This window comes from Cibotium barometz, chromosome 15 (genome assembly GCF_041138505.1).
Source record: "Cibotium barometz isolate CiBa-2024 chromosome 15, ASM4113850v1, whole genome shotgun sequence".
Lineage (NCBI taxonomy): Eukaryota > Viridiplantae > Streptophyta > Polypodiopsida > Cyatheales > Cibotiaceae > Cibotium > Cibotium barometz.
The window spans coordinates 47,992,353-48,016,413 of record NC_141060.1 but is presented as its reverse complement, the minus strand read 5'-3'; the positions used below and the strand labels follow the sequence as shown (position 1 = coordinate 48,016,413).

The window sequence follows — 24,061 nt, the reverse complement described above, 5'->3', positions numbered from 1 at the left end:
TTCCTTCTTTCGAGGTACGTGGGGGATCTCATAGGTAAGTAACACCCTACGCTTTGTATAAAGATCGCCTAATCGACAGCCAATCCTTAACTATCCAATATACGAATACATTCATGGTCTTGAGTGTCTTACCTAACATTTATGTATTTTTTGCTTGGAGAGTGCCCGACTAATCAGGTCCACCCTGCCGCCCACTTTCTAGATTCGGGATACGGTCTTACTAAGGACATTGTCGGTACAGATGCATCACTGGTTCCTTTACTCCTTAATGCCAACAAATCATTTAAAAAATAATATTTATAATCATAAATTTGAATTACAACACAATATTTATGATCATAAATTTGAATTACTAAGGACATTGTCAGTACAGATGCATCACTGGTTCCTTTACTCCTTAATGCCAACAAATCATTTAAAAATAATAATTATAATCATAAATTTGAATTACAGATGCATCACTGGTTCCTTTACTCCTTAATGCTGACAAATCATTTAAAAAATAATATTTATAATCATAAATTTGAATTACAACACAATCTGGAAAAACATCACTCGGCCCACCAAGTTGCATACAATCTAGGCATTGTGACCGTCGTGGGGCAATAAATTATCACATATTAGTAAGGTGAAATATTCCCTCACTCACCTACACTAACATGAAATCTATCAAGCTCGGATTTGCAATCCCAGAAGGAACCCTTGCCTTGCCTTGTGGTGGGTTAACCATCATAGGCAGTTGCCCCAACTCCGTAAATATTCAAGAGTTCATTGCTCTAGGTAGAGGAATATTCAAGAGTTCATTGCCCTAGGTAGAGGAATATCCAGTTGCCCCACACTAATCACTTCGGAATGGTTATCCCCAAGAGAACACGTCCCTTGGTTTATTTTACAACAATTTTAGAATATATTACCGGTCTTGTTGTAACCTTGCATCCATATTTCACGTATCAATCCATGCAACTAACATTCTCACATAAGAAAAATAACCTTTTGTATTTTCTCTTTATTTAATCCAAAAAATTCTTAGCTAAATGCATAAGACAATCCCTTTTCTTAATCAAAAACTTCTAGGGTTTGATCCCACTTACACAATGAGGTGGAGGCACAATAATCACGGTCACAAGGAAGTGAGTTGGTCCTCCACTTCCTTGTGAGTGATTCGTGGCTACTACCGTCACTTGAGGTCCCATTGTCACCTCGCCACGATCATCTGCTCTTGGACTGCCTCTTCCGTCTCCCTCCACACTTCCACCACGAGCCATACTCCTCTTATGGGCAGTAAATTTTGCATTAGATTTGGTGGGATCCCTCTCGCTTTTGCGAGGTGTCAAAAAAAGCTTTAAGAAAGGAGGAATCAAGTTGTAAGGAATACACTAATTCGTGACGGGATTCCTCATTTGCTAGAGAAAACTCTTCTTAGGAAGAGAGAAAAAAAAAGAAATAACTTGGTACCTATGTGGGTTTTGAACTCAGAACCTCAAAAGAATACTTAATCCTTTAGGCCAAGAAGTTTTAATGGCTATCTTAGTGAAGATAAACTTATCAGCTTTATCTTTCTGGAATAAATGTTTTAAAAAAATATTAAAATGAAAGGGGAGAGAGAGAGAGACAGAGAGAGAGAGAGAGAGAGAGAGAGAGAGAGAGATGAGGGAGAGAGGGTAAAGAGGGAGAGAGGGATTGTGAGGGGATCAGGGTGGGGGGAGAGAGAGAGAGAGAGAGAGAGAGAGGTGGGATGAGAGGGAGAGAGAGAGAGAGGTGGGGTGAAGGGGTTGACAAGGAGGTAAGTGAGGGAGAGGGAGAGAGAGTGCATGAGGGGGAGAGAGCTGGCGAGGGAGAGGTTGGCGGGTGTGTGTGTGTGTGTGTCGTCTGCTGAGAGAAGAGGGGGTAATGAGGGGGTGAGTGGAACGGGAGAGTTGCTGCGAGGGGACTAGAGAAGGTGGGTGAGGGATGTTAGGGTTAGGGTTGCACATAGACAAAGACACACAGAGAATGAATAGCAACAAGAACACTCAAGAGAGATGGTGATTCATACTCACACAAAGATGATAGCATAGAATGTGTGGAGCTTGGGGGTTGACTCCACAATATCAAAATACAATAAATGTGGTGTCCTTTCACACCTAATATCCAAGGGAAAAAACCCAAAGACAGAAAAGTGCCCTTGTTTAGCCCATGTTCACATGTAGCACCACTCATAGCATATATGCCAATAAATCTCCCTATAGTGGCAGTGTGAACCTGTACAAGGTCTGTATAGCAGATCACTCGCTGTAGTAGAGTAACCCTAAAGCTTTGCAGAAAGCTTCAAACTTCTCTCGAGGCAACGCCTTCGTGAACAGATATGCAACACTGTCCTGTGTAGAGCAGTAAGATAATGAGATCTCCCTTGCATAAATCCTCTCCCTAACATAATGTTAATGAATATCTATGTGCTTAGTACGTGCATGACACACTAGGTTTCGTGCCACGGCTATAGCACTGTGACTGTCACAGTGTGAGTATGGTGGTGGATGTCTGCCACACTCACGAATATCAGACATCAATCTCCTTGGCCATACACAATCTATTGTGGCTGCAAAGGCTGCCCTGTACTCAGCCTCACAAGTAGATGTGGCAACAGTGGGCTGCTTTTTGCTCAACCATGATATGCATGAAAGCCCCAAAAAGAATCAATTCCCACTCGTGGATTGCCGTGTATCATAGTCACTAGCCCAATCGGATTCACTGTAAGCATGTAACTGCAAGCTGCCTCCAGGTATATCCCAACGCAAGATCCAGGGAGCCCTAAAGATAGCGGAAGATCCGCTTCACTACTTGCCAATGCTTTGTACCTCGGCTGTGCATAAATTTGCTACATTGGGAAACCCCAAACTGCATATCCGGACGTGTGTTGCATAAGTATATGAGGTAGCACACTGCTTGGTTGTAAACACTCATATTAAAAGACTCTCCAACATCATACATGCTCAATTTCAGCCCTAGCTCCATTGGAGTAGAGATGGGCTTACAATCTTGAAACCCAAATTTTTGCAACAGCTTTTGAATGTACTTTGATCGGTGTACATAAATCCCAACATCTGTCTCCACAAATTGTATGCCCAAATAATGATGCAACAATCCCAAATCTGTCATCTCAAATGACGTTTGCAATTCAGCTTTGAATGCTAGAATTTTCTCCATATCATTCCCAATTAGCAACATGTCATCCAAATAAAGAATGAGCATAATCAAAGTGCCATGGTCCTCTTTCACATAGGGGGTGCCATCTGTTGGACTATTACGAAATCCCCGTGTGGTCAAATAAGTATGTATATTCTCATACCAAGCTCGGGAGTTTGTTTGAGACCATAAAGTGCTTTTCGAAGCTTGCATACTTTGTTTTCATGGCCATGCATCACAAAACCAATGGGCTGATTTACATACACTTCTTCTTGCAAATCCCCATTGAGAAAAGCTGATTTTATGTCCAAATGATGCACTTTCCATCCATGATGGGCAGCCAATGCAACAACACATCTAATTATGGCCATACGAGAAGTAGGTTCGAAAGTCTCATCATAATCAATGCTCTTTCCACTAGCCTGGCTTTGCACCTGTCAATGGTACCATCAGACTTTCTTTTCAACTTGTATACCCACTTTGTGCCAACGGGCTTCTTGCTTGCAGGCAACTCTACCAAATCCCACGTGTTGTTTTTATGGATAGAATCCATCTCATTTTGCATGGCTTACATCCAATGGTCATCCTCATGAGCCTCTTCAAATAAATCTAGCTCATTTGCATCACAAAGTGTACTCATGCAAGCAACATATGCCTATTCTCTTGCATTACGTGAACCAGCTCGAGTCCTACCAAGTGGAGCTGAAAGTTCTCTCTCTCTCTCTCAAATCTCTTAAAGTTTGAAGTCTTAAAGTGGATTGCTAAACTCACAAAACTCGGATACAGAAGACGGTGTGAGCATTTGTGTGAGAGGATCCTCAAATTACGAATACTTCCGCTGCATGTCACATTGGTATCAGATTCAGCTTGTCCACACACCGTATCCTAGCGTGAGGGCATCCTTGGATGGTCAGATTGCATTTCGGCAGCACGACTACCGACTTCAGCATCATGTCTACAGAGGAGAGTACCAACGGTCGGAAGACGTCTTCCTCGAAGGAGACCTTGCTCTTCCGACTACAGCAGACACCATAGCTCTACTCAGAGCTCAGAACCAGCTTTTCATGGAGCGCCTCCAACTAATGGAGACAATAGCAACACATCCTCCTCCGCCTCCAGCAACCCCCCGACTACATCTCCCTCTTCTTTCAGATGGAACAACAAAGAAGAGAAGACGAGGCTAGACAGAGAGAAGAAAAAGCAGAAGCTGAAGCAAGAAAGCAGCAAGAAAAAGCAGAAACTGAAGCAAGAAAGTAGCAAGAAAAAGAAGATAGACGGGACTATGAGGAAGCCCAACGCAGGATCGAAGAAGATTGGCATCAGACTGAACTCACCGCTCGGGAGCACCAACGAGAACTCGATCAAGAACGTATGTTACTCGAGCACCAAAGGGAAAAGAAGGCCATGCACCTTAGATACCAGCACCTCTCTTCAATTTCCCTAGCCTCAGGTGCCACCAGCCACCAGCCCGCGACATCAACTGTTGTCATTCAAAGTCAACCAAATTTTAGTAAGTATGATGGTAAGTGTGATCATTTAGTAGTTAATCAGTTCATTCATCAATTTACTGCTCATTTTTCATTAGCTAGGATCACAGATCCTCAGGATAGAGTCCACGTAACGACTCCCACCTTACAGGTGAGGCAGTCACTTGGTGGCAACATTGGTCTAGTCTTCATACAGATAGAGCCACGTGTCACAGCTTTTAGCTGAGATACATTTGTTCATGACCTTAAGACCAGATTCCTCCCGCCCCAATATATGACCAACCTGGCAAATAAGTTCTATGGACTCAAACAGAACGGGTCAACAGTGCTTTAGTTTTCCGGAAAGGTTATCACTTTAGCACAACAGTTAGGGCTATCTGAGCAGGCCAAGATGGATCAATTCATTCGTGAATTAGATCCCAACATCCAGTTCACAGTTCACAACTTTGAACCCAGTACATATGACCGGCTTTGACTCTTGCTCAAAATGAAGAAATAAAGATGAACGGAGGCAAGCCCAAGCAGTCGTCACAGTCCAGTACCAAACCCCAACAGCAGCAATTTGCTGCGCAGCCAGGGAAAGGTAACGCATCTTCTAAAGATGCTAAGAAAGACGACAGTAATAGCTTTAGTTCAAGGGGTAAGAAGCATAAAGAATCCAAGCCTAAGAAAACCCCTGAGGAAAAGGCTAAAGCAAGCATCACTGGAGATTAATCTTTCTCTAAAGAAGCAAAGGAAATACCAATCAGAAAACAAATGCTTTTTTTGTCATACCATTGAGCATGGTAAGAAGGATTGCCATAAATGGCAAGCGGAGCAAGCCTCCAAAGCACCTTCTGACACAATTGCCACAGCATCTCCAGCTCCTCCAGCCCCGCCTACTACCACAAACACAGTCCAGCTTTTACCTTCTATGCATCCTATGCCAGTCGTGATATTTGATGCTAAGCAAGAGGGTGAGAGTAATGCTGCACAAAAAAGCCTCATCCGAGCTTATGGCTCTACCAAGGGCCGGCAGTTTGTAGTCATGTTTAACATGGGCAGTTCTGAGGACGTCATCTCTCCCCAATTGGCTAACAAGATGAGCTGCACATTAGTACCATATCATTTGAATGTGGACGGGTTCACACTTGGTCTCCGCACCTACATATCTCAGAAGGCACAACAGTTCGCCTTTGAAGTTTAGAAGGCCTCATTCCAATGAGATTTCATTGTCTCGCCTCTGTTGGGGTGTGACATGATCTTAGGAATCCAGTGGTTTCATCAATATGAGCCTATTCCCGATTGGGGGCAGGACACTCTTATTATCTGTAAAGGTTTTCCTAAGCCCGTCATAATTCGTGGGGATAGAAGCATTCTTGGCATCCCATTGATTTCGCACCTCTAGGCCCGACGAGCTATCCGCCGCAAGGGAGCGAAAGGAGCACTACTTTATGTTCATGCTCAGACAGCCTGTACCTCATCGGTACCACCTATCTCATCTTCAGTCCCACAGTTAGCAGACCTCCTGTCCAGACATCAGGACATTATGCTTAGGGACGATCTTCCGCCCAGTCTCCCTGCATCACGTCTTGAGAACCATCATATCGATTTGGTCCCTGGATTAGAACCTCCTAGCAGGTTTCCCTATCGTCTTTCGAAGACTTTAGAGGGTGAGCTAGAAAGACAGTTGTCTTAGCTCCTCCGAGCCAGATTCGTTCGGCCTTCTTCCTCACCATTTGCAACACCCATCCTATTTGTCCAAAAGGAGGACAAGTTTGCACGACTTTGTGTAGACTACATGGCATTGAATAAACTCACCATTAAGAATAAGTTTCCTATGCCAAGGATTGAGCACATTTTGGAGCGTTTAGACGGTGCAAAATTTTTCACTAAGATCAACCTCAAGAGTGGTTACCATCAGGTCCGCATTTTCAGAGCTGACATTCCAAAAACAGCTTTCCGGACAAAGCGTGTAGTCATGCCTTTTGGGCTTACAAATGCACCCGCAACCTTCAATAAAATGATGTCCAGGATTTTCGCAATCCTCATTGGTAAGTGTGTCTTCATCTTTCTTGATGACATGTATTCCCAACATGTGGAGCAGCATGAGAAAGATGTGAAGAAAGTCTTGCAACTTTTGCGAGAGAATGGGCTCTACATAAACGCCAAAAAGTCTATCTTCGGCATTAAAGAGGTTCAATACTTGGGCTATATCATCGGTTTCGATGGGATTCGATTGGACTCCTCAAAGGTTCAAGGGATCTTGGATTGGGACATTCCTCAGACCGCCCAAGAGATCCGTTCTTTCATGGGTCTTTATCAAGCCTACAGCACCCATGTCAAGCTACCTCAGAAGCGCATGTTTTGAAGTTAATAGAGTCGTGGCATACTATAGTCGAAAGTTGGATGTCGCCGAAAAGAATTATTCGGTTTATGACAAAGAGTTGTTGGGTGTGATCACAGCGCTCAAACATTGGAAGCCTTTTCTTTATGGAAAGTCTTCACAGTCAAAACATACCACCAAGCACTTAAGTGGCTTCAAACCATGCCAAGTGCCCAATGGAGTGATCAGCAAGCCAAATGGAGTCAGCTCTTCCAACAATTTAAAGGAATGATCGAGTACATCCCTGGTAAGCATAACCCAGTTGTTGCAAATGCTCTTCGTCGAAAGGCCAGCATCCAAGCAGTGCAAGAGTCTACCATTCTCAAAATCATGGGGAAGGACTTAGATAGCATGAAAGACCAATATGTCGACTCCCCTGAGTTTGACACTCAATACAATTTGGCCCTCACTTCTGAGCCTGGCCATTATTCAGTGCAGAACAGTTGGTTGTTCTTCAAGAACCGTCTCTGTGTCATTCAGAAAAAGCAATCAGCTCTTCTCCATGATGCTGCCCACTATGACTCCTTAGTTGGAGGACATAGAGATATCAACAGTACCCTTCAGAAATTAGAACAGTCCTTTTATTGGCCAAAAATGAGACCTGATGTATATTCACATGTTCAAGCCTGTAAGATTTGTCAAAAGGTGAAGGTTCCACATACAAAGAAGGCTGGGTTACTTCAACCTTTGCCTATCCCCGACGGACCTTTCATCGACATATCTATGGACTTTGTAGGACCTCTACTAGCATCCACCGGATCCCGTAACACTCATGTTTCACCATTGTGGATCGCTTCAGTAAGTTCTGCATACTCATACCATGCAAGTATACGGCCACAGCTCAGGACGTAGCCCGTCTTTTTCTCAAACATTGGTACCCCATTTGTGGTTTGCCTAGCACCATTACATCAGACAGGGATTCCAAGTTCACCTCACATTTTTGGAGGGCATTATTTGAAAACTTTGGAACCAAGCTACAGTTTTCTAGTGCATTCCATCCACAGACAGACGGCCAAACAGAAATCTATAACCAGTTGGCCTTTGATGTTCTCAAGTCGTATTGTCATGACCCGCAGTCCAAATGAGAATATTATCTTCCATTGGTCCAAGCCATCTTGAACGATACTCATTCATCCAGTGTAAGACGGCGGACTCCGTATGAAGCAGCCTTTGGTCACCGTTTCTCTTCTCTTTAAACGAGATTGGTGTCTCCATCTCTTGAGGCTAATAAAACGACGGAAGCATTTTCCGAAATCATTGAGTCAATCAAGGACCGCTTGACCAAAGCATAGGAAGCTTATAGCAAACAAGCAAATAAGTCTAGAAGAGATGTCCACTTCAAGGAAGGGGATTGGGTCTATCTGTGCATCATGAAACAAAGATTGAAACAAGTGGGCAAACGCTGTTCCAAGCTTTCAGTCCGTAGTTTTGGACCTTTCCCAATAGTTAGTGATGTCTCCATGAAATTAAAGTTGCCTAATAGTTAAACAATGCATGATGTTTTCCATGTCTCTTGGCTAAAACCATATGTTGGACCAAAAATTTTTGATGTTTCAGATGAACAGCAGCAAGACGTGGTAGATGAAGCATAAGTCATCGAGCCTAAGCAGATCCTTCTTCATCTTTGGAAGCATGGTTCCAGTCGACGAATACGTCAGTTCTATACGAAGTTCCGAGATTGAGGTACCCACGAAGTCGTTTGGCTAGACGAGGTTTCTTTCAAGAGTACCCCCAATTGTTGGCGCACTACTTGGAAGCCATGAACCTGCCGCCAAGCTAAGCAGGAGGGAATGTCCCATGCACTTTGCACTGTAGTACATGGTGACAAGATGACTCATCATCATCATCAGTGCAACACTGTACATTATTAGTACCCTTTAGGATGATAATTGTCGTACGCCGTGACCCCATTGTAATCCTCAGTCCAGGATAAGTCAGGCACGAGCTACGTAGATCATTCCGCAGCCTTAGACAGTCAGTCAGTTCGTCCAAGTCCCTTAACCCACTTGAAGAGATGCATTCATGCATGTAGAGTCAGTAGAAGCCTTAGGGTTTGCATTAGAAAGTACTCGGCAAAATGCACAGCATTCATCCATTGCATATAGACCATTGCAAAAGCCTTCAGACATTTATTAGAATTTATCCAGTATTTTTTCCATCATTTATAGCATTACCCCATAATCCTTTGGCCACAAGAAGATTTCAAACCATGAAACTCCAGAGGGAGTAATTACTGCCATCCAATTTGTCCTCTTGGGACAAAACCCCAAATATATCGATCATATTTCCAGGCATTTGTTGAAATCTCTTTACTGATTTATGTGTCAATTGCACATAATTTGCAAAAACCCCAAAAAAGCTGTGTACCAATGAGCGTTAATTGTGCATTTACAATAAGCATTCGTTTTAAGAAAGCCCCAAATTTCTTTGTCTTGTAACCACAATTGTGCAATTAAGCACAAATTCTGAAAAATCCCCAAATTTTCCTGAATCCTGCACCCAGATGTTGCCGTGCACTTCATTTTCGCAAGGAAGCAATAAATTCACAAAAGTCCCATGAACTGACGCGAAAATCGATTACCTGTATGGCTGGAACCTGAATTTGCAGAGTTTCAGGTGGGCAGTTGGCAAACGACGAGTGGCAACAACAAATGTGATACCACAAGCGGAGGTGTTGACTCTCTGGCGACGGCCTCTGACCAGTTGATGGGCGACAGGCTGAAGTAAGACCTGCACAGGTCGGCGGCGGCGCATGTGGCAGACTTGCAGACACGACCGCACGCGGCAGGTTCGGCGAGCTGTAGACGGGAGCGACTGACAAGACGCCAGCATCTGTGGAGTCGAAGGCGAGGACAGTAGCAACTGGCGACTGGCTACGGAACTGGACGAAGAGAGGCGACTTGATGTCGTCGCAAACGGGGGTCTGCAGGCGAGTAGGCGGCGGATGCAGCATGCAGACGGCGACCTACAGCAGGCAACAAAGGTGACGGGCGGGAGTCGGCGATGGCAATGAGTTGGACAACGGAACCGGGAGAGTTGTCGCCGGAAGGAGTGACCCAAAATCTCACAATTCCAGTGATTGCCACATAAGCCTTAAGTGCCGCTGAGCATCGCCCAAGGCCGCCTCCTGTGGTGCGAGTGAAGTCGAGGGGCTGGGCAATGGTGGATCCCTCGGCACTAGTGCCGACCAAGGTGGAGGTGCAAACGGGCGGAAGGTGGCCGAGTCGGGTGGAGCTTGTACGCGACAAAAATCGGCAGCTGCCGAACAGAAAGGAGCATGACAGACAGGCACAAATAGAGGTGGATGGAAACGCTGCGACGGACAGAATCAACCAGAACTCCACGAACAAAAATCGGCAGCTGCCGAACAAAAAGGAGCGTGACAGACAGGCACAAATAGAGGTGGATGGAAACGCTGCGAGCGACGGACAGAATCAGCGAGAACTCCACGAACAAAATCGTGCAGAACGCTGCAACCTTGGCTCTGATACCACTCTTAGGGTTAGGGTTGCACACAGACAAGGACACACAGAGAATGAACAGCAACAAGAACACTCAAGAGAGATGGTGATTGATGCTCACACAAAGATGATAGTATAGAATGTGTGGAGCATGGGGATTGACTCCACAATATAAAAATACAATAAATGTGGTGTCCTTTCACACCTAATATCCAAGGGGAACCCAAAGGGAGAAAAGTTCCCCTGGTTAGCCCATGTTCACATGTGGCACTACTAATAAGGGGTGAAGGAAGCTGTAAAGAGAAGGGGGGAGGGGGGGGGGGGGGGGGGTCACTATTGAGAGGCGGGAGTGGTTTTATAGGAGCAGGAGGGGAGCTGGAGTATGTGTGAGTGAGGGAGAGGTAGAAGAAGTCAAGACATGGCTGGCCAGTGGGAGAATAAGACAAGTGAGAGAGGGAAGGCATGTGCAGCATGGGTGGTGGGGAGAAATGATGAGGGAGAATATTGTGGGGGTTCGCAAGCCAGGAAAAGAAAGAATAAAAAATAATGGGATTTTACACATAAGTATGCATCTAATCTACCTGTGTGCATACCAGATTCTCCCTGCACTCAAACCCATGTCCCTTGTTGGGATTCTTCGGAGCTACATGTGTGCGTGTCCACCTTGTGTGTAAAGTTTAAACCCCAGTTTGTGTCCATGTATATGTGCATGTGAACACTCTCTTATGAGTGTGAGTGTATGTGTGTGAACAGCTTCTTAAGGCTAGATATTATGTGTGTATGTAGTAAGCAATGATGTCATAGCCCATGCCATGTGTCATTGCTTAGTGTCTGTGACTTAGTCAAGACTCAAAAGATAAGGCTTATGCCTATAAAAGCATTGTACTTGGTGAGATTTCGAATGAATCTCATCAAATCATTGAGTCATGCAATTTGTCTCTCTCTAGGGCGTATCTCATCTCTCCTCTCATCAAATCATTGAGACTACATCAGAGGGAGATCACAGAGATACGGGCTCAACATCAGCACCATATCCAGGAGCGGCTAGCTCACTTACACACACCCAGATATCATGCTCCGAGGTATTTTTGCCTCGCCATCGACTATGTATCACATATTACACCCCCATTATGGTACTGGTTGGAGCTAAACAGATCTGCATTGCATTCTTGTATACCCTGCGCATATAGGTTGCATACTGAGCCTCTAGCAGTAGTGCTCCATCCATCACACCCCCCCACTAGCTCAGTACTTTCATAGTTTATTTCATGTTCATTTTGTCCTTTTTTTTCTGGACATCCAGAAGATATTGACAGTTGTACATTGATTTGTCTCATAGGTCGAGTTCGGCCTCTAGTAGACGTTAATACAGCTTTCTTTCTTTCTTTCTTTCTCTTCACACACGCCATGGATATCTTCCATCTCCCAGAGCTACATGTGCTAACCCTACCTAACAAAAATGGTATCAAAGCTCCTCGACAATTCCACAGCTCTGGGCAGCGCTCATCTCCTGCAAGGATACTATTTGCAACCAGCAAATGGTGCCTCTTGTACTTTCCAGCTATTTGTCATCCTGGCAGATTTTTTATTTTTTATTTATTTTTTATTTTTTGAAATCTTCATTGCCATTTCGCCATTGCCGAAGTTAATCAGCTCAGAGAAGAAGCCCCATCGCCATAGCCGACCTCCGACCTCCTTTGTTTTCTTCGTAACACAATTTTTCTCCCTCTGCCTCCTTATTCTCTGCTTCTCTCACGCATAGTCAGGTCTATAAGCCCACATCGCCATATCCACCTCCTTCTCTGTCCCTTCTCACCTTCTGCTACAGGCATTCTCATCTGCTCCCTGCTCTTATTCGCTTGTTCCACCATAGTTATATTCTCCTCTCATCAGAGAAGAGCTGCTTACCATGGCCATTCTCGAATCTACTTCCTCATCTGCATTTACGTCTTACGTGTCATACTGGTTGAGTACTTTAGGTACGGTGTGGTATGGTACATGTACGGTACGGGTACGTAAAGTACGCATCAAGATAAGTACTTTAAGTACGTTCACGTTTTTTAGTATGTATGTATGTAAAATAAGAAATATCTAGCATCCATACCAAAATAGCATGAAAGACAATGGTGATACTGAAATGAAAACTAATCTATTAACTACTAAGCAATGATCACTAAGTAAAATAGTTAAAAAAAACGGGCTAAATAAGTGTTGTACATTGAACCTCATATTTGGCACGAAGACCTTATCCGTACGAGGTACGATATGTATGGAGTGGTACGGAAAGTACTGAAGGTACTCATCGGATGAGTACGGGTACGGAATGCAACTATGTTACGTGTTCAAGGCTCTGCTTTCTAGTGCAACATATCCATATAACCAGGCACTCTTTACATCAAGTCCTTATTCACCACAGCTTGTTCACATGGAGTACTAAGATGATGAACGCTAGCTGAAGCTCTAAAGAGAATAGGGCAACTCTCCACCCAACCGCCGGATATAGACCCTGTCCGGCTAACTATAGCCCTGGCCATCCACACATGTCCAGACTCCCCTGAACCACCCGACTCCCCCTAGTCCTACCCTTGTCCTGACATTATTCTGAGGCCACCATGAGAACTCCTAGAAGAGAATATAGAAACTCTCCACCCAACCACCGGATATAGACCCTAGCCGGCTAACTATAGCCCTAGCCATCCACACATGTCCGGACTCCCCTGAACCGCCCGACTCCCCCTAGTCCTACCCTTGACCTGCCATGTGTAAACCCCAGATTGTGTGTCCATGTATCTGTGCGTGTGAACACACTCTTATGAGTGTGGATGTGGGTGAACAGCATTTTAAGGCTAGATATTTAGTAAGCAATGATGTCATAACCCATGCCATGTGTCATTGCTTAATGTGTGTGACTTAGTCAAAAGATAAGGCTTATGTGTCATTGCCTATAAAAGCATTGTACTAGGTGAGGATTTCGAATGAATCTAATCAAATCATTGAGTCGCGCAATCTGTCTCCCTCTCTCGAGCATATCTGGTCTCTCTTTTCTCTATCTTCAAACATGCCATGGATATCTTCTATCCCCTATAGCTACCTGTGCTAACCCTAACTAACACATCCCTTTATCAGTTAGGGCTCACAATGGCCAGAACTCTGCTAAATCCTTACCTTAATGGTTGCCTAGTAGGAGACATTTTTCCTTGTCTGTAGATGATGCATATCACAATTTTGCAATACCTACACAAGTTTGCAGAATATAGAGAGGGAAAGCTTGTCCCCCTGCCAGATTATCTCATTAATATAACTCAGCCTACACTTTTCTCACATGAAGTTTGAGGCAAAGTAATACAAGGGATCTATCTGTAGGTTCAAAAGGACCACCATAGCTTGAGGGTTGTTAACTTACAGGAGTTGCAAGAGCAACATGATTTTACCTTTCAGACTTGTGATATTCTTTTAGTAGTTCAAATAGGCGTGTATCTCGTGACGTAGTATCTATCACCTGCATAGGTGCAAGCAAGTACAATATATATCATGACATTGCAACGTCAGGTCGGAACTTATAGCTATCTATGCGAAACACCGAACTTTTGGAAGAGAAATATTGACATGCCCCAAAATTTGAATGTTACGACTTCACTGAGTTCCTATCAGCAGGCAGAGCATATACACACATACATACATACATACATACATACTGACATCATGTATGTAGGTATATAGGTGTGTGTGTGTGTGCGCCCATGTTGGTATGTGTGTGCAAATTGTGTGTGCGTGCGTGCATGCATGTCTGCATGTGTATTTATGTACATGCGTGCGTGCGTGTCTGTGTATGTGTGAGTGCAGTATGTGATGCGTGTGTATGTATAAGTTCACAGCTTCTCTCTTCAAAGATTGATATGAATAAGATGGAACTGACCTCTACCACTTGAGTTACCGCATGATTTGCTGCCAAATCTTGTGACCCCACAATCACCTGCAATTTGATTCCAATATGAAAAGCAATAAAAGTATGTCTCAGAAAAAACTGTGACCAGCTTCTTCAAATACAAGAGGGAATCGACAGCCTACTTATGCAGATAAATACAAGAGGGAAGTGAAAGCCTCCCCAAGGCCAAAGAATTTTGCTTCTAAGCAAGCGCTAGATCCAACAGAAGAAAAGAAAACAGAAAAAATCCATACTATCAATGGATCACAATTCCGCGCTTACCACTAGCTTAGATAATAAGCATGGGAGCCCCCTATATAAATACAGTCAATAAGATCTATACCCTTTCTAATAGCGAAAATCTGCCTGAACCTATCCCAAACTAGGCATCTTCTTCATATGAGCTGGCCTTCAACAGGCTCACTCTGGAATCCTTGCACAAGCCAAGACTACCCGTCTTGGCCATCGCTTCCACATAACAAATGCAAAGCTTCCGGCTTTCTTAACGATAAACCTTATGCATCTAAAGAAAGAAGTAAGACAGGAAATAAATGGGTTACCTTGACGGGACTCTCTTGCATGAACTCCTTGGACAGTTCATGGACTTCTGAAGGCCATGTTGCACTAAACATAATCATTTGACGACCTATGCCAAAAGAAAAAAACATGCTGTCAGTAACAACAACAAGAATTGCAGTGAAGAAAACACTCTTTATTATTAACTACTATCATTGAAATGCATAGCAGTTGGATGGGCACAACCCTAATGGGCGGCCAAAATGAAGCCCTACTGACAGTGGGCCAGGACTGTTCTCTTTGCAAAAAACTCCAACATTACTCCGCAATAATTTAGTAGAGCTTTCAACGTACTTTTCAAAGTCTGACCAATAAGTGTTCGAACTGCATGCTCGAACCCAAGGTCAAGCATTCGATCTGCCTCATCCAATACCTGAAAAAGCAGTTGTCAGGTCTAGCAATCTGTTCTTCGGCTGTTAATGTAAACATACACAGCTGCTTATCCAGCATTTTCATCAACACAGCAAATATGGGTGCACCCTCATTTCCTTGAAATTGTAACTAATATCACCTCAAGCTAATCACATGGAATGCACAAACTCCCTGTGCATGGCTCTATCCAAACCCCCCTGCTGATCCCTCCAAAACCACCAGGAGTTTTTTTTGTATTCTAGCCACAAAACAGATCTATTTTGAACCTAGCCTGGGGCAATTTTGGCAAGCAGGCCAACCATTGAAGTAGAAAAAAAAAAGCATTAATTTAGAGAGAACCAATAGATCTAAAAGCTTAGAAGCACTAAACAAGCATTCCTTTGCAAGAATCAAGAATGCTTCAAAAACGTTTAGATGACATACCACATAGGAAACTTCTTGGAGAGAGCAATAGCCTTCTTCGACAAGATCTTGGAGACGTCCTGGAGTAGCCACAACTATTTCCTGTCAAATTCAATTCAATATGTCATCCTGTAGAAGTTGTATCCGATTCAGTGATTATAATACCTAATTCTTCCAGGCAACAAAATAAACATTTAAGGTGCCCAATCCAAAGCTTCACCCCTGTGTTGTGTTCCCTGCCGTTTCCTTTAAAATTGTACTGACTGAGGATGTAAAAAACAACAATGCATGCATGTTTTCTGACCATTTTGGTTATAGCTGACTTGCACAGCTCTAATAGCTAGTCCAACAAGCACACATGCAAGATGGTTATAAAAAGCATGCCAGCTGTTGTAAGCTTCGCTATATGGTTTGCACATCCAGTCACTCATCAAGGTCCCAATGCAATCATAAGCTCATGTGGGGCCTTTGTGCATGAACGACCTCTCCCTTCAGTGCAGCTCATTGCCTGCCTAAAATGCTCAAAACTAATTTGATCTGCATCTATTTGTATTTGTCATTTGGGTTGATAGGAGGTAGCAATTTGTGTATTGAGTTGTGGAGATTTGTTACCTTGAAAGCAATTCTTGTAAGCTAGAGACTAATATACACAGCCAAGCAAGAGACGAGTTAAACTGATAGGAAAAGGTCTTCCTGGCAATCAACGCTTTCCAACCACTTCCGTATTGACTCACAGGTAAATCTGAAGATGAATGTGGAGCTATTTCTTTTCAAGTCCAACTTTCAATTTCTCATGGGTTCTGTCACCATTTGGTCCATCTCCATTTCTCGAGCCACTTCTATGGGATTGTCACTCCATAGAGCGGCCAGATTTGTACCATGTTCACATGTGGCCAGGCCAGTGCCCCATGTGAAAGAGTCAGTTATCTGGTGTCACATGGTCGGGAACCAGTTTTGTGCTGCCACCCGTGTATGACCAGGATCTCATCTTATCCATGGGACTGTCACTTGGTAGGATTGATATTGTGCTGGGCTTTGTCTACGGGACTATCACTCCATAGGAAGGCCCATGCCAAGATGTGTGTTTTGCCTATGGAACTGTCACTCCATAGGAAAACCAGGACTTCACATTTCTGTCGCGCCAATTTGGTGCCCAACAAGAAATCCTTATACAAGTTTCATGAAAGGGAGATTTCGTTCATGTGCACATGCATTTATGTTTGCATGCATAAATTTGTTTTCAAATGACGTGTTCTCATGTGTTTGCATGCTATGACGTGCCAATACACTAGACGGGGATGCCCCCAGTGTACTATGGGTGTGCTGTCTACTGACGACTTGTTGTGGCATGTGAACACGTGGCAAGTATTGCCCTTTTTTGGCCTTTTTAAATGTAAAATCCTTTAAGTATTGTCAACCTTAATAATTATAAGGTTGTGTGTTCACACACATTTAAAATATTGACCAGACACTTTCTAGTGTGGGTGCCCAAGAGTTAACCTTTGAGTAAGATTTAATAATATTTAAAGCATGTATTGCATGGGAAACTTTTCTTTTCCCCCACACGTGGAGGTTTAATTGGAGTGTAATTGAAGGAAAGTACCCAACTTGTTATTTCCAACTGTACTCGTCTGCTTATATGATGTTGTACCCACCTGTTTGTACCCATCTACACCCGTACCAGCTGCACCCGCCTATTTGTGTCCACTTGCAAGTACTGTACTTGCTGTAGAAACTATACCCGCTGCTATCCTTGCACCGGACTGCTGTTGTACTGTACCTGCTGCAGAACAATACCCGCCTGCTGTACTTGCATTTGCACCTACTGTACCTACAGTACTTACTGTACTTGTTGTACCTGCAACTGTACCTACTATACCTGCAATACTTATCGTACCTACTATACCTGCATCTGTACCTGCTATACCTGCAATACCTACTGTACCTATTGTACTTGCATCTGTACCTGCTTTACCTACTGTACTTGTTGTACTTGCATATGTACCTACTCTACCTGCTGTACTTGCATTTGTACCAACAATACCTACTGTACTTGTTGTACTTGCTATACCCGTTGTACTTGTTGTATCTACAGTACCTGCCGTACTTGTTTGTACCTACTGCTTGCACCAATTAGGAGTACATTAAAAGGGGATGATCTTCTCTCCTGAGATCTGAATTGAAATCTTTGCAAAGTACTTGCTTCTACATTCTTTTAAAATTCAGATACAATTAAAGTTAAATGTTGTTTTTACAAGTTGTGTAGACAAACATCACTCCTAGTTGCCTTCACCATGGAAGGCCACCGGGATAGTGACTTTTTTCCATGATTACCCTGACCGCACCCTCTCATTTAGAGAAGCCAATGAAGGTCATGTGGGTATGAGGAAAACTGGGAGCAACGCTGACTTGGGAGAACCAAGTATTACTCTCTCCGCGGTGCTTCACCTTGCCAAGTGTTAGTACGGGCGTGCCTGTTGGTGCACGGTCCCGGAAGACCAGTGAGGACAGCTGTGCACCAAGTGAAGGTGGGAGATTACCTGTGATTTGATCTACTCCGACAATTGATTCTTCATCGACAAAATTTTATTGTTTTTCCAGTTGTATTCACTCCATGTTATGGAAAAATCTGGCCTTGAGGCCCGTGAACACTTGTACATATAAATACTCCAAGAAATACAAACTGTATTGAGGGAGGGGCCGGCCCTTTCCGGCCCCAGTGATGGTGTCAAGTGTTCTTGGTCATTTTCAGTTTTAATGTTGCTAATAATGTCCATTGTTGGTATTCGTTAAGTGATCTAAAAATGTGTATTTTGTTTTCCGATTTGTAGGCCTCCCATAGAGAGTGGTTACATTGGTATCAGAGCCTGGTCGTCTCTCTTTCTCAAGAGGAGACACGGTGTTTTGAGATCGGAAGCAAATACAGACACTTGACAGCCAAGGCAAACCTTTGGAAGTGCCAAATTCCAGAGGCCAGTCCAGTACTTCTCGTGATTCTGATGCATTGCTTGGAAGGCACAAGCCTCTTGAGAAAGGTTATGCCAGTGCATTCATGGGACAACCATCCCTTGGAAAAGAGCCTTTGCATGAGGATGAGCCCAATGCATTGAGGGATGAATTGGAGCACATGAAGAAGCTTTTGCAGGCAAAGGAGCAAGAGCTGAAATTTTTGCATGAAGATCCCCATGTACAAAGTGTCATTGAAGCAAGGAAAGCTGATGCTATGGTGGATATGACCTTTGAGTCCATGGCTCGTGAAGTGGGCAAGAAGCCAAGGAATTGGCACTCTCCTATCTCATCCGAAAGGGTGATCTCAAGGAAGGAGAGGATGGAGAGTTAGTATTCAAGAATCCACCTCGTTTGGAGCAGGGAGACCCAAATCTCAACAGTTGAGGTCTTTTATACACAAGGAAGAGGTATCAGTTACTTCTCGCCATGCATCTACTCCTCATGGGACAAGAGGCAACAACTATATGCATGCTGGAGCTAGTGGGCGACATGATGGCCTTGTGGATTCAAAGGATGTATATCATGGAGAGAGTGGTTTGCATGCAAGCCGAAAGACTTTGCCCATTGAGTTGTCTCGTAGTGAGACATTGCATCATTTGGGAAGGTCACATGCATCTAGACCACAGCTTCATAATGCACATGCCACCGTGTCTTTGAAACATCTTTGGTTGCCCATGAAGCCCATGTAGAGAGGGCTGCCCCGTTGGATAAGGGGAAGAGAAAGAGAGAAGAACATGTATCACATCCCAAAAAGCTCAAGGAGTTCAAGGCAGGGGACAAGTCCGTGAAATTTGATGCCTTTCATGGAGAGTATGATGCCTCCAAGGTGCTTGCTTTTGTGGCACAATTTGACATTGCTTTTAGCGATGAGGACTTCACTAAGAAGTCTAAAATTCGTCATGCAAGCATGTTCTTGAAGGGGACAGCTGCCCATTGGCGGATCACTGAAAAGACCACCAAAGATCCCATTTGCACTTGGAAAGAGTTCAAGGACAGATTTTATGCACAATTTTTGCCTCTTAATGCGGAGCAAACTCTTACCCAAAAGTGGGATAGACTTGAGCAAAAAGACAATGAAAGTGTGCAGCAGTATGTTAATAAGTTTTGGAAAGTGTTGCTTGAGGTAACTCCCTTTATGCACCTCTCCGAAGACGAAAGGAAGAGGAAGTTTCGCTCCAGATTGCAACCAGCTTATTGTTCGGGAAACGAATTACACCCAAAACACACTCTTCAGCAGCTCATAGCATCTGCTCTTGCTACGGAGCAATTGGTGCTTAAAATTAAGCAGGAACAGGGAAGTTCTAAGGGCAAGGGCTATCCCAAACCTGCAAAAAGGTGGACAGCCACCTAAAAAGAGCTTTCGCGAAGCCCAAAAGGGTGGTTAAGCTGAAAGTATCCCAACCAAAGACATTGCACCAAAGAAGAACAAGTTTGGCTTGACCCCCAAGCAAAGGGAGCAATATACCAAAGAGGGGAAATGCTTTTCTTGTGGTAGTAAAGAGCACATGTTTAGGCAATGCCCTACCCGCAAGCAAAAGCATGAAGACAAGCCACCAAAGGCAAATGTGCATGCCATACCCGATGTGCAGGGTACCACTGAGCATGATAGCAAAGAGAGAGAGGTATGCAAAGCTTGGGGACAAATCAAGGATCAGCCTGCTCTATTCATGTTTGATGATTGTGCAACAGATAATTTCATTTCCACACAGATGGCAGTTGCCTTGGGCATAGAGATTGGGGACATGGGACCCCAAATTGAAGTAATGGCAGCTTTTGTTGCCAACGACGTGCAAGTCACTCGTCTTATTGAAAAGTTGCGCATTCATATACAGGGTTATTTGGATCATGAGCATTTCTTGATTGCCCGATGTGCACGGTACCACACTAAGCATGATGACAAAGAGAGAGAGGTATGCAAAGCTTGGGGACGAATCAACGATCAACCTCCTCTATTCATGTTTGATGATTGTGCAACAAATAATTTCATTTCCACACAGATGGCAGTTGCCTTGGGCATAGAGATTGGGGACATGGGACCCCAAATTGAAGCAACGGCAGCTTTTGTTGCCAACGAGGTGCAAGTCACTCCTCTTATTGGAAAGTTGTGCTTTCATTTTGGAGGGCTTTATTTGATAACATGGACACTAAGCTTGAGTTCTCATCTGCCTATCACCCCCAAACAGATAGTCAAAGTGAGGCTGCAAATTCTGCTGTATTGGATTTGTTGAAGTGTTATGTAGCAAATCAAAAAGTGCTTGGGAGAAGTATCTTCCACTTATAGAGTTTGCCTACAACAACACTGTACATGCCTCCACGGGAAAGGCCCCGCTTGAGATTATTTATGGCAGAGTAGTCTTGCCACCCATCCTTCGTACAAAGGATGAGATTTTTGTAGCCGATGAGTATGTACGTGACTTGGATGTAGCCTTTGCTCAGGTGCGGACAGCCATTGCAAGGTCACAAGACAAGCATAAGAGGGCTGCTGACAAGCATGGAAGGGGCATGCAAGTCCAGGAAGGTGATTGGGTATTGTTGAAATTTGAGAAAGCTAGGCTTCGGAAGAGGCCCGGACGAGAGGGATCATATCCAAAGCTTTCTACTCGATATTATGGACCCTTCAAAGTGATTGACAAGATCAATGAAGTGTCCTACAGGCTTGCTTTACCCAGTCATTGGAAGATTTACAATGCTTTTCACGTGAGTCTTTTGCGCAAGTATGTGGGGCCAAATCCAAAAGAGCCTCTCAGAGAAGACCCGCCCGAGATTGATGAGCTTGAGGAGATTCTCTAGCCCGAGCAGATTGTATTTCACAAGGAGAGAAAGTTACCACATGGGAAGCTTACCAAGAGATACCTTGTGAAATTCAAGAACTATTTACCCATTGATGCACAGTGGGTAGATGAGGATTACTTTGTTGACTATCCGCAGCTTTTGCAGGCATATCTTGAGGCTTTTCAGTTGAGGTCAACTGTCTAGAAGCCGGGGGAGGGGAGGGAGGGGGGAGGGGAGGGGGGGATGTCACCATTTGGTCCATCTCCATTTCTGGAGTCACTTCTATGGGATTGTCACTCCATAGAGTGGCCAGATTTGTACCATGTTCACATGTGGCCAGACCAGTGCCCCATGTGAAAGTCAGTTATCTGGTGTCACATGGTCGGGAACCAATTTTGTGCTGACACACGTGTATGACCAGGATCTCATCTTATCATGTGTGTTTTCCCTATGGGATTGTCACTCCATAGGAAAACCAGGACTTCAAATTTCTGTCGTGCCAATTTGGTGCTCGACAAGAAATCCTTGTACAAGTTTCATGAAAGGGAGATTTCGTCCATGTGCACATGCATTTATGTTTGCATGCATAAATTTGTTTTCGCATGACGTGTTCTCGTGTGTTTGCCAGCTACGACGTGCCAATACACTGGACGGGGACGTCCCCAGTGTACCGTGGGTGTGCTGTCTATTGACGAGTTGTTGTGGCGTGTGAACAGGTGGTAAGTATTGCCCTTTTTTGGCCTTTTTAAATGTAAAATCCTTTAAGTATTGTCAACCTTAATAATTATAAGGTTGTGTGTTCACACACATTTAAAATATTGATCGGACACTTTCTAGTGTGGGTGCCCAAGAGTTAACCTTTGAGTAAGATTTAATAATATTTAAAGCATGTATTGCATGGGAAACTTTTCTTTTCCCCCACACGTGGAGGTTTAATTGGAGTGTAATTGAAGGAAAGTATCCAACTGTACTCGTCTGCTTATATGTTGTTGTACCCATCTACACCTATACCAGCTGCACCCGCCTATTTGTGCCCACCTGCAAGATTGTACTTGCTGCAGAAACTGTACCCGCCTGCTGTCCTTGCACCCAGCTGCTGCTGTACTGTACCTGCTACAAAACTGTACCCGCTTGTTGTACCTACATCTGCACCTATTGTACCTACAGTACTTACTGTACCTGCAACTGAACCTACTATACCTGCAGTACTTACTGTACTTAGTGTACTTGCATCTATACTTGCAATACTTACTGTACTTGTTGTATCTACATCTGTACCTGTTGTACCTGCATCTGTATCTGTACCAACAAGACCTACTATACTTGTTGTACTTGCTATACTTGTTGTACCTGCAATACCGGATGTACCAACTGTACCTTTTTGTACTTGCTATTGACTGTACCTGTTTGTACCTGCTGCTTGCACCAATTAGGAGTACATTAAAAGGGGATGATCTTCTCTCCTGAGATCTGAATTGAAATCGTTGCCAAGTACTTGCTTCTACATTCTTTTAAAATTCAAATAAAATTAAAGTTAAATGTTGTTTTTACAAGTTGTGTGATCACTCCCAGTTGGCTTCACCATGGAAGGCCACCGGGATAGTGACTTTTTTCCATGATTACCCTGACCGTGCCCTCTTGTTTAGAGGAGCCAGTGAAGGTCATGTGGATATGAGGAGAACTGGGAGCAACGCTGACTTGGGAGCACCAGGTATTACTCCCTCCGTGGTGTTTCACCTTGCCAGGTGTTAGTACGGGCGTGCCTGTACTAACACCTGGCGGTGAAGGTCAGTATGAGAAAAACTGGGAGCAACGCTGACTTGGGAGCACCAGGTAGGGCGTGCCTGTTGTGCACGGTCCCGGAAGACCAGTGAGGGCAGATGTGCACCAGTGAAGGTGGGAGATTACCTGTGATTTGATCTACTCGGACAACTGATTCTTCATCGATAAAATTTTATTGTTTTTTCAGTTGTATTCACTCCAGGTTATGGAGAAATCTAGCCTTGAGGCCCATGAACACTTGTACATATAAATACTCCAAAGGGGGGGGGAGGGGGGAGGGGAGCCTTTCCGGCCCCAGTGATGGTGTCAAGTGTGTTCTTGGTCATTTTCAGTTTTAATGTTGCTAATAATGTCCATTGTTGGTATTAGTTAAGTTATCTAAAAATGTGTATTTTGTCTTCCGATTTGTAAGCCTCCCATAGGGAGTGGTTACAGGTTCCATGTACTACTATTGGGTTCATAGACTCCTTGAGTCCTTTTTTTAAAGGGAAAATTTGACACGCAAGTGCACTTTGAAACATGTACACATACCGACACACACACACACACATATATATATACATATATTTACAACAGACCACATGAGGAAGCCAACGGGGTTTGAATCTGTGGCATCATGCTAGCAAACACCCTATCCACCTGAGCTAATGATTGATAGTACCCTTAAAAGTCTTTTGTAAAAGTTAATATATCTTTCCATTTCTACAACTAGATTTCTTTTTTCTGTTTTCTTTTTCTTGTTTTTTTC

The 24,061-nt window shown here is 43.9% G+C and overlaps 1 protein-coding gene across 2 annotated transcripts in view; it reads right to left on the bottom strand.

Annotated features, from left to right (window-relative positions):
- The window catches only part of STRS1 (DEA(D/H)-box RNA helicase family protein), a 70,242-nt gene that overhangs the window by 14,060 nt on the left and 32,121 nt on the right, over positions 1-24,061 (bottom strand). For both annotated transcript variants that reach the window (XM_086809794.1, XM_086809795.1), the window contains exons 5-9: positions 15,772-15,852; positions 15,271-15,349; positions 14,961-15,046; positions 14,392-14,448; positions 13,907-13,974 (exon numbers count right to left, since the gene is read on the bottom strand). In XM_086809794.1, the coding sequence (XP_086665920.1) occupies positions 13,907-13,974; positions 14,392-14,448; positions 14,961-15,046; positions 15,271-15,349; positions 15,772-15,852 (371 nt within the window). The remainder of the gene's footprint in view (positions 1-13,906; positions 13,975-14,391; positions 14,449-14,960; positions 15,047-15,270; positions 15,350-15,771; positions 15,853-24,061) is intronic.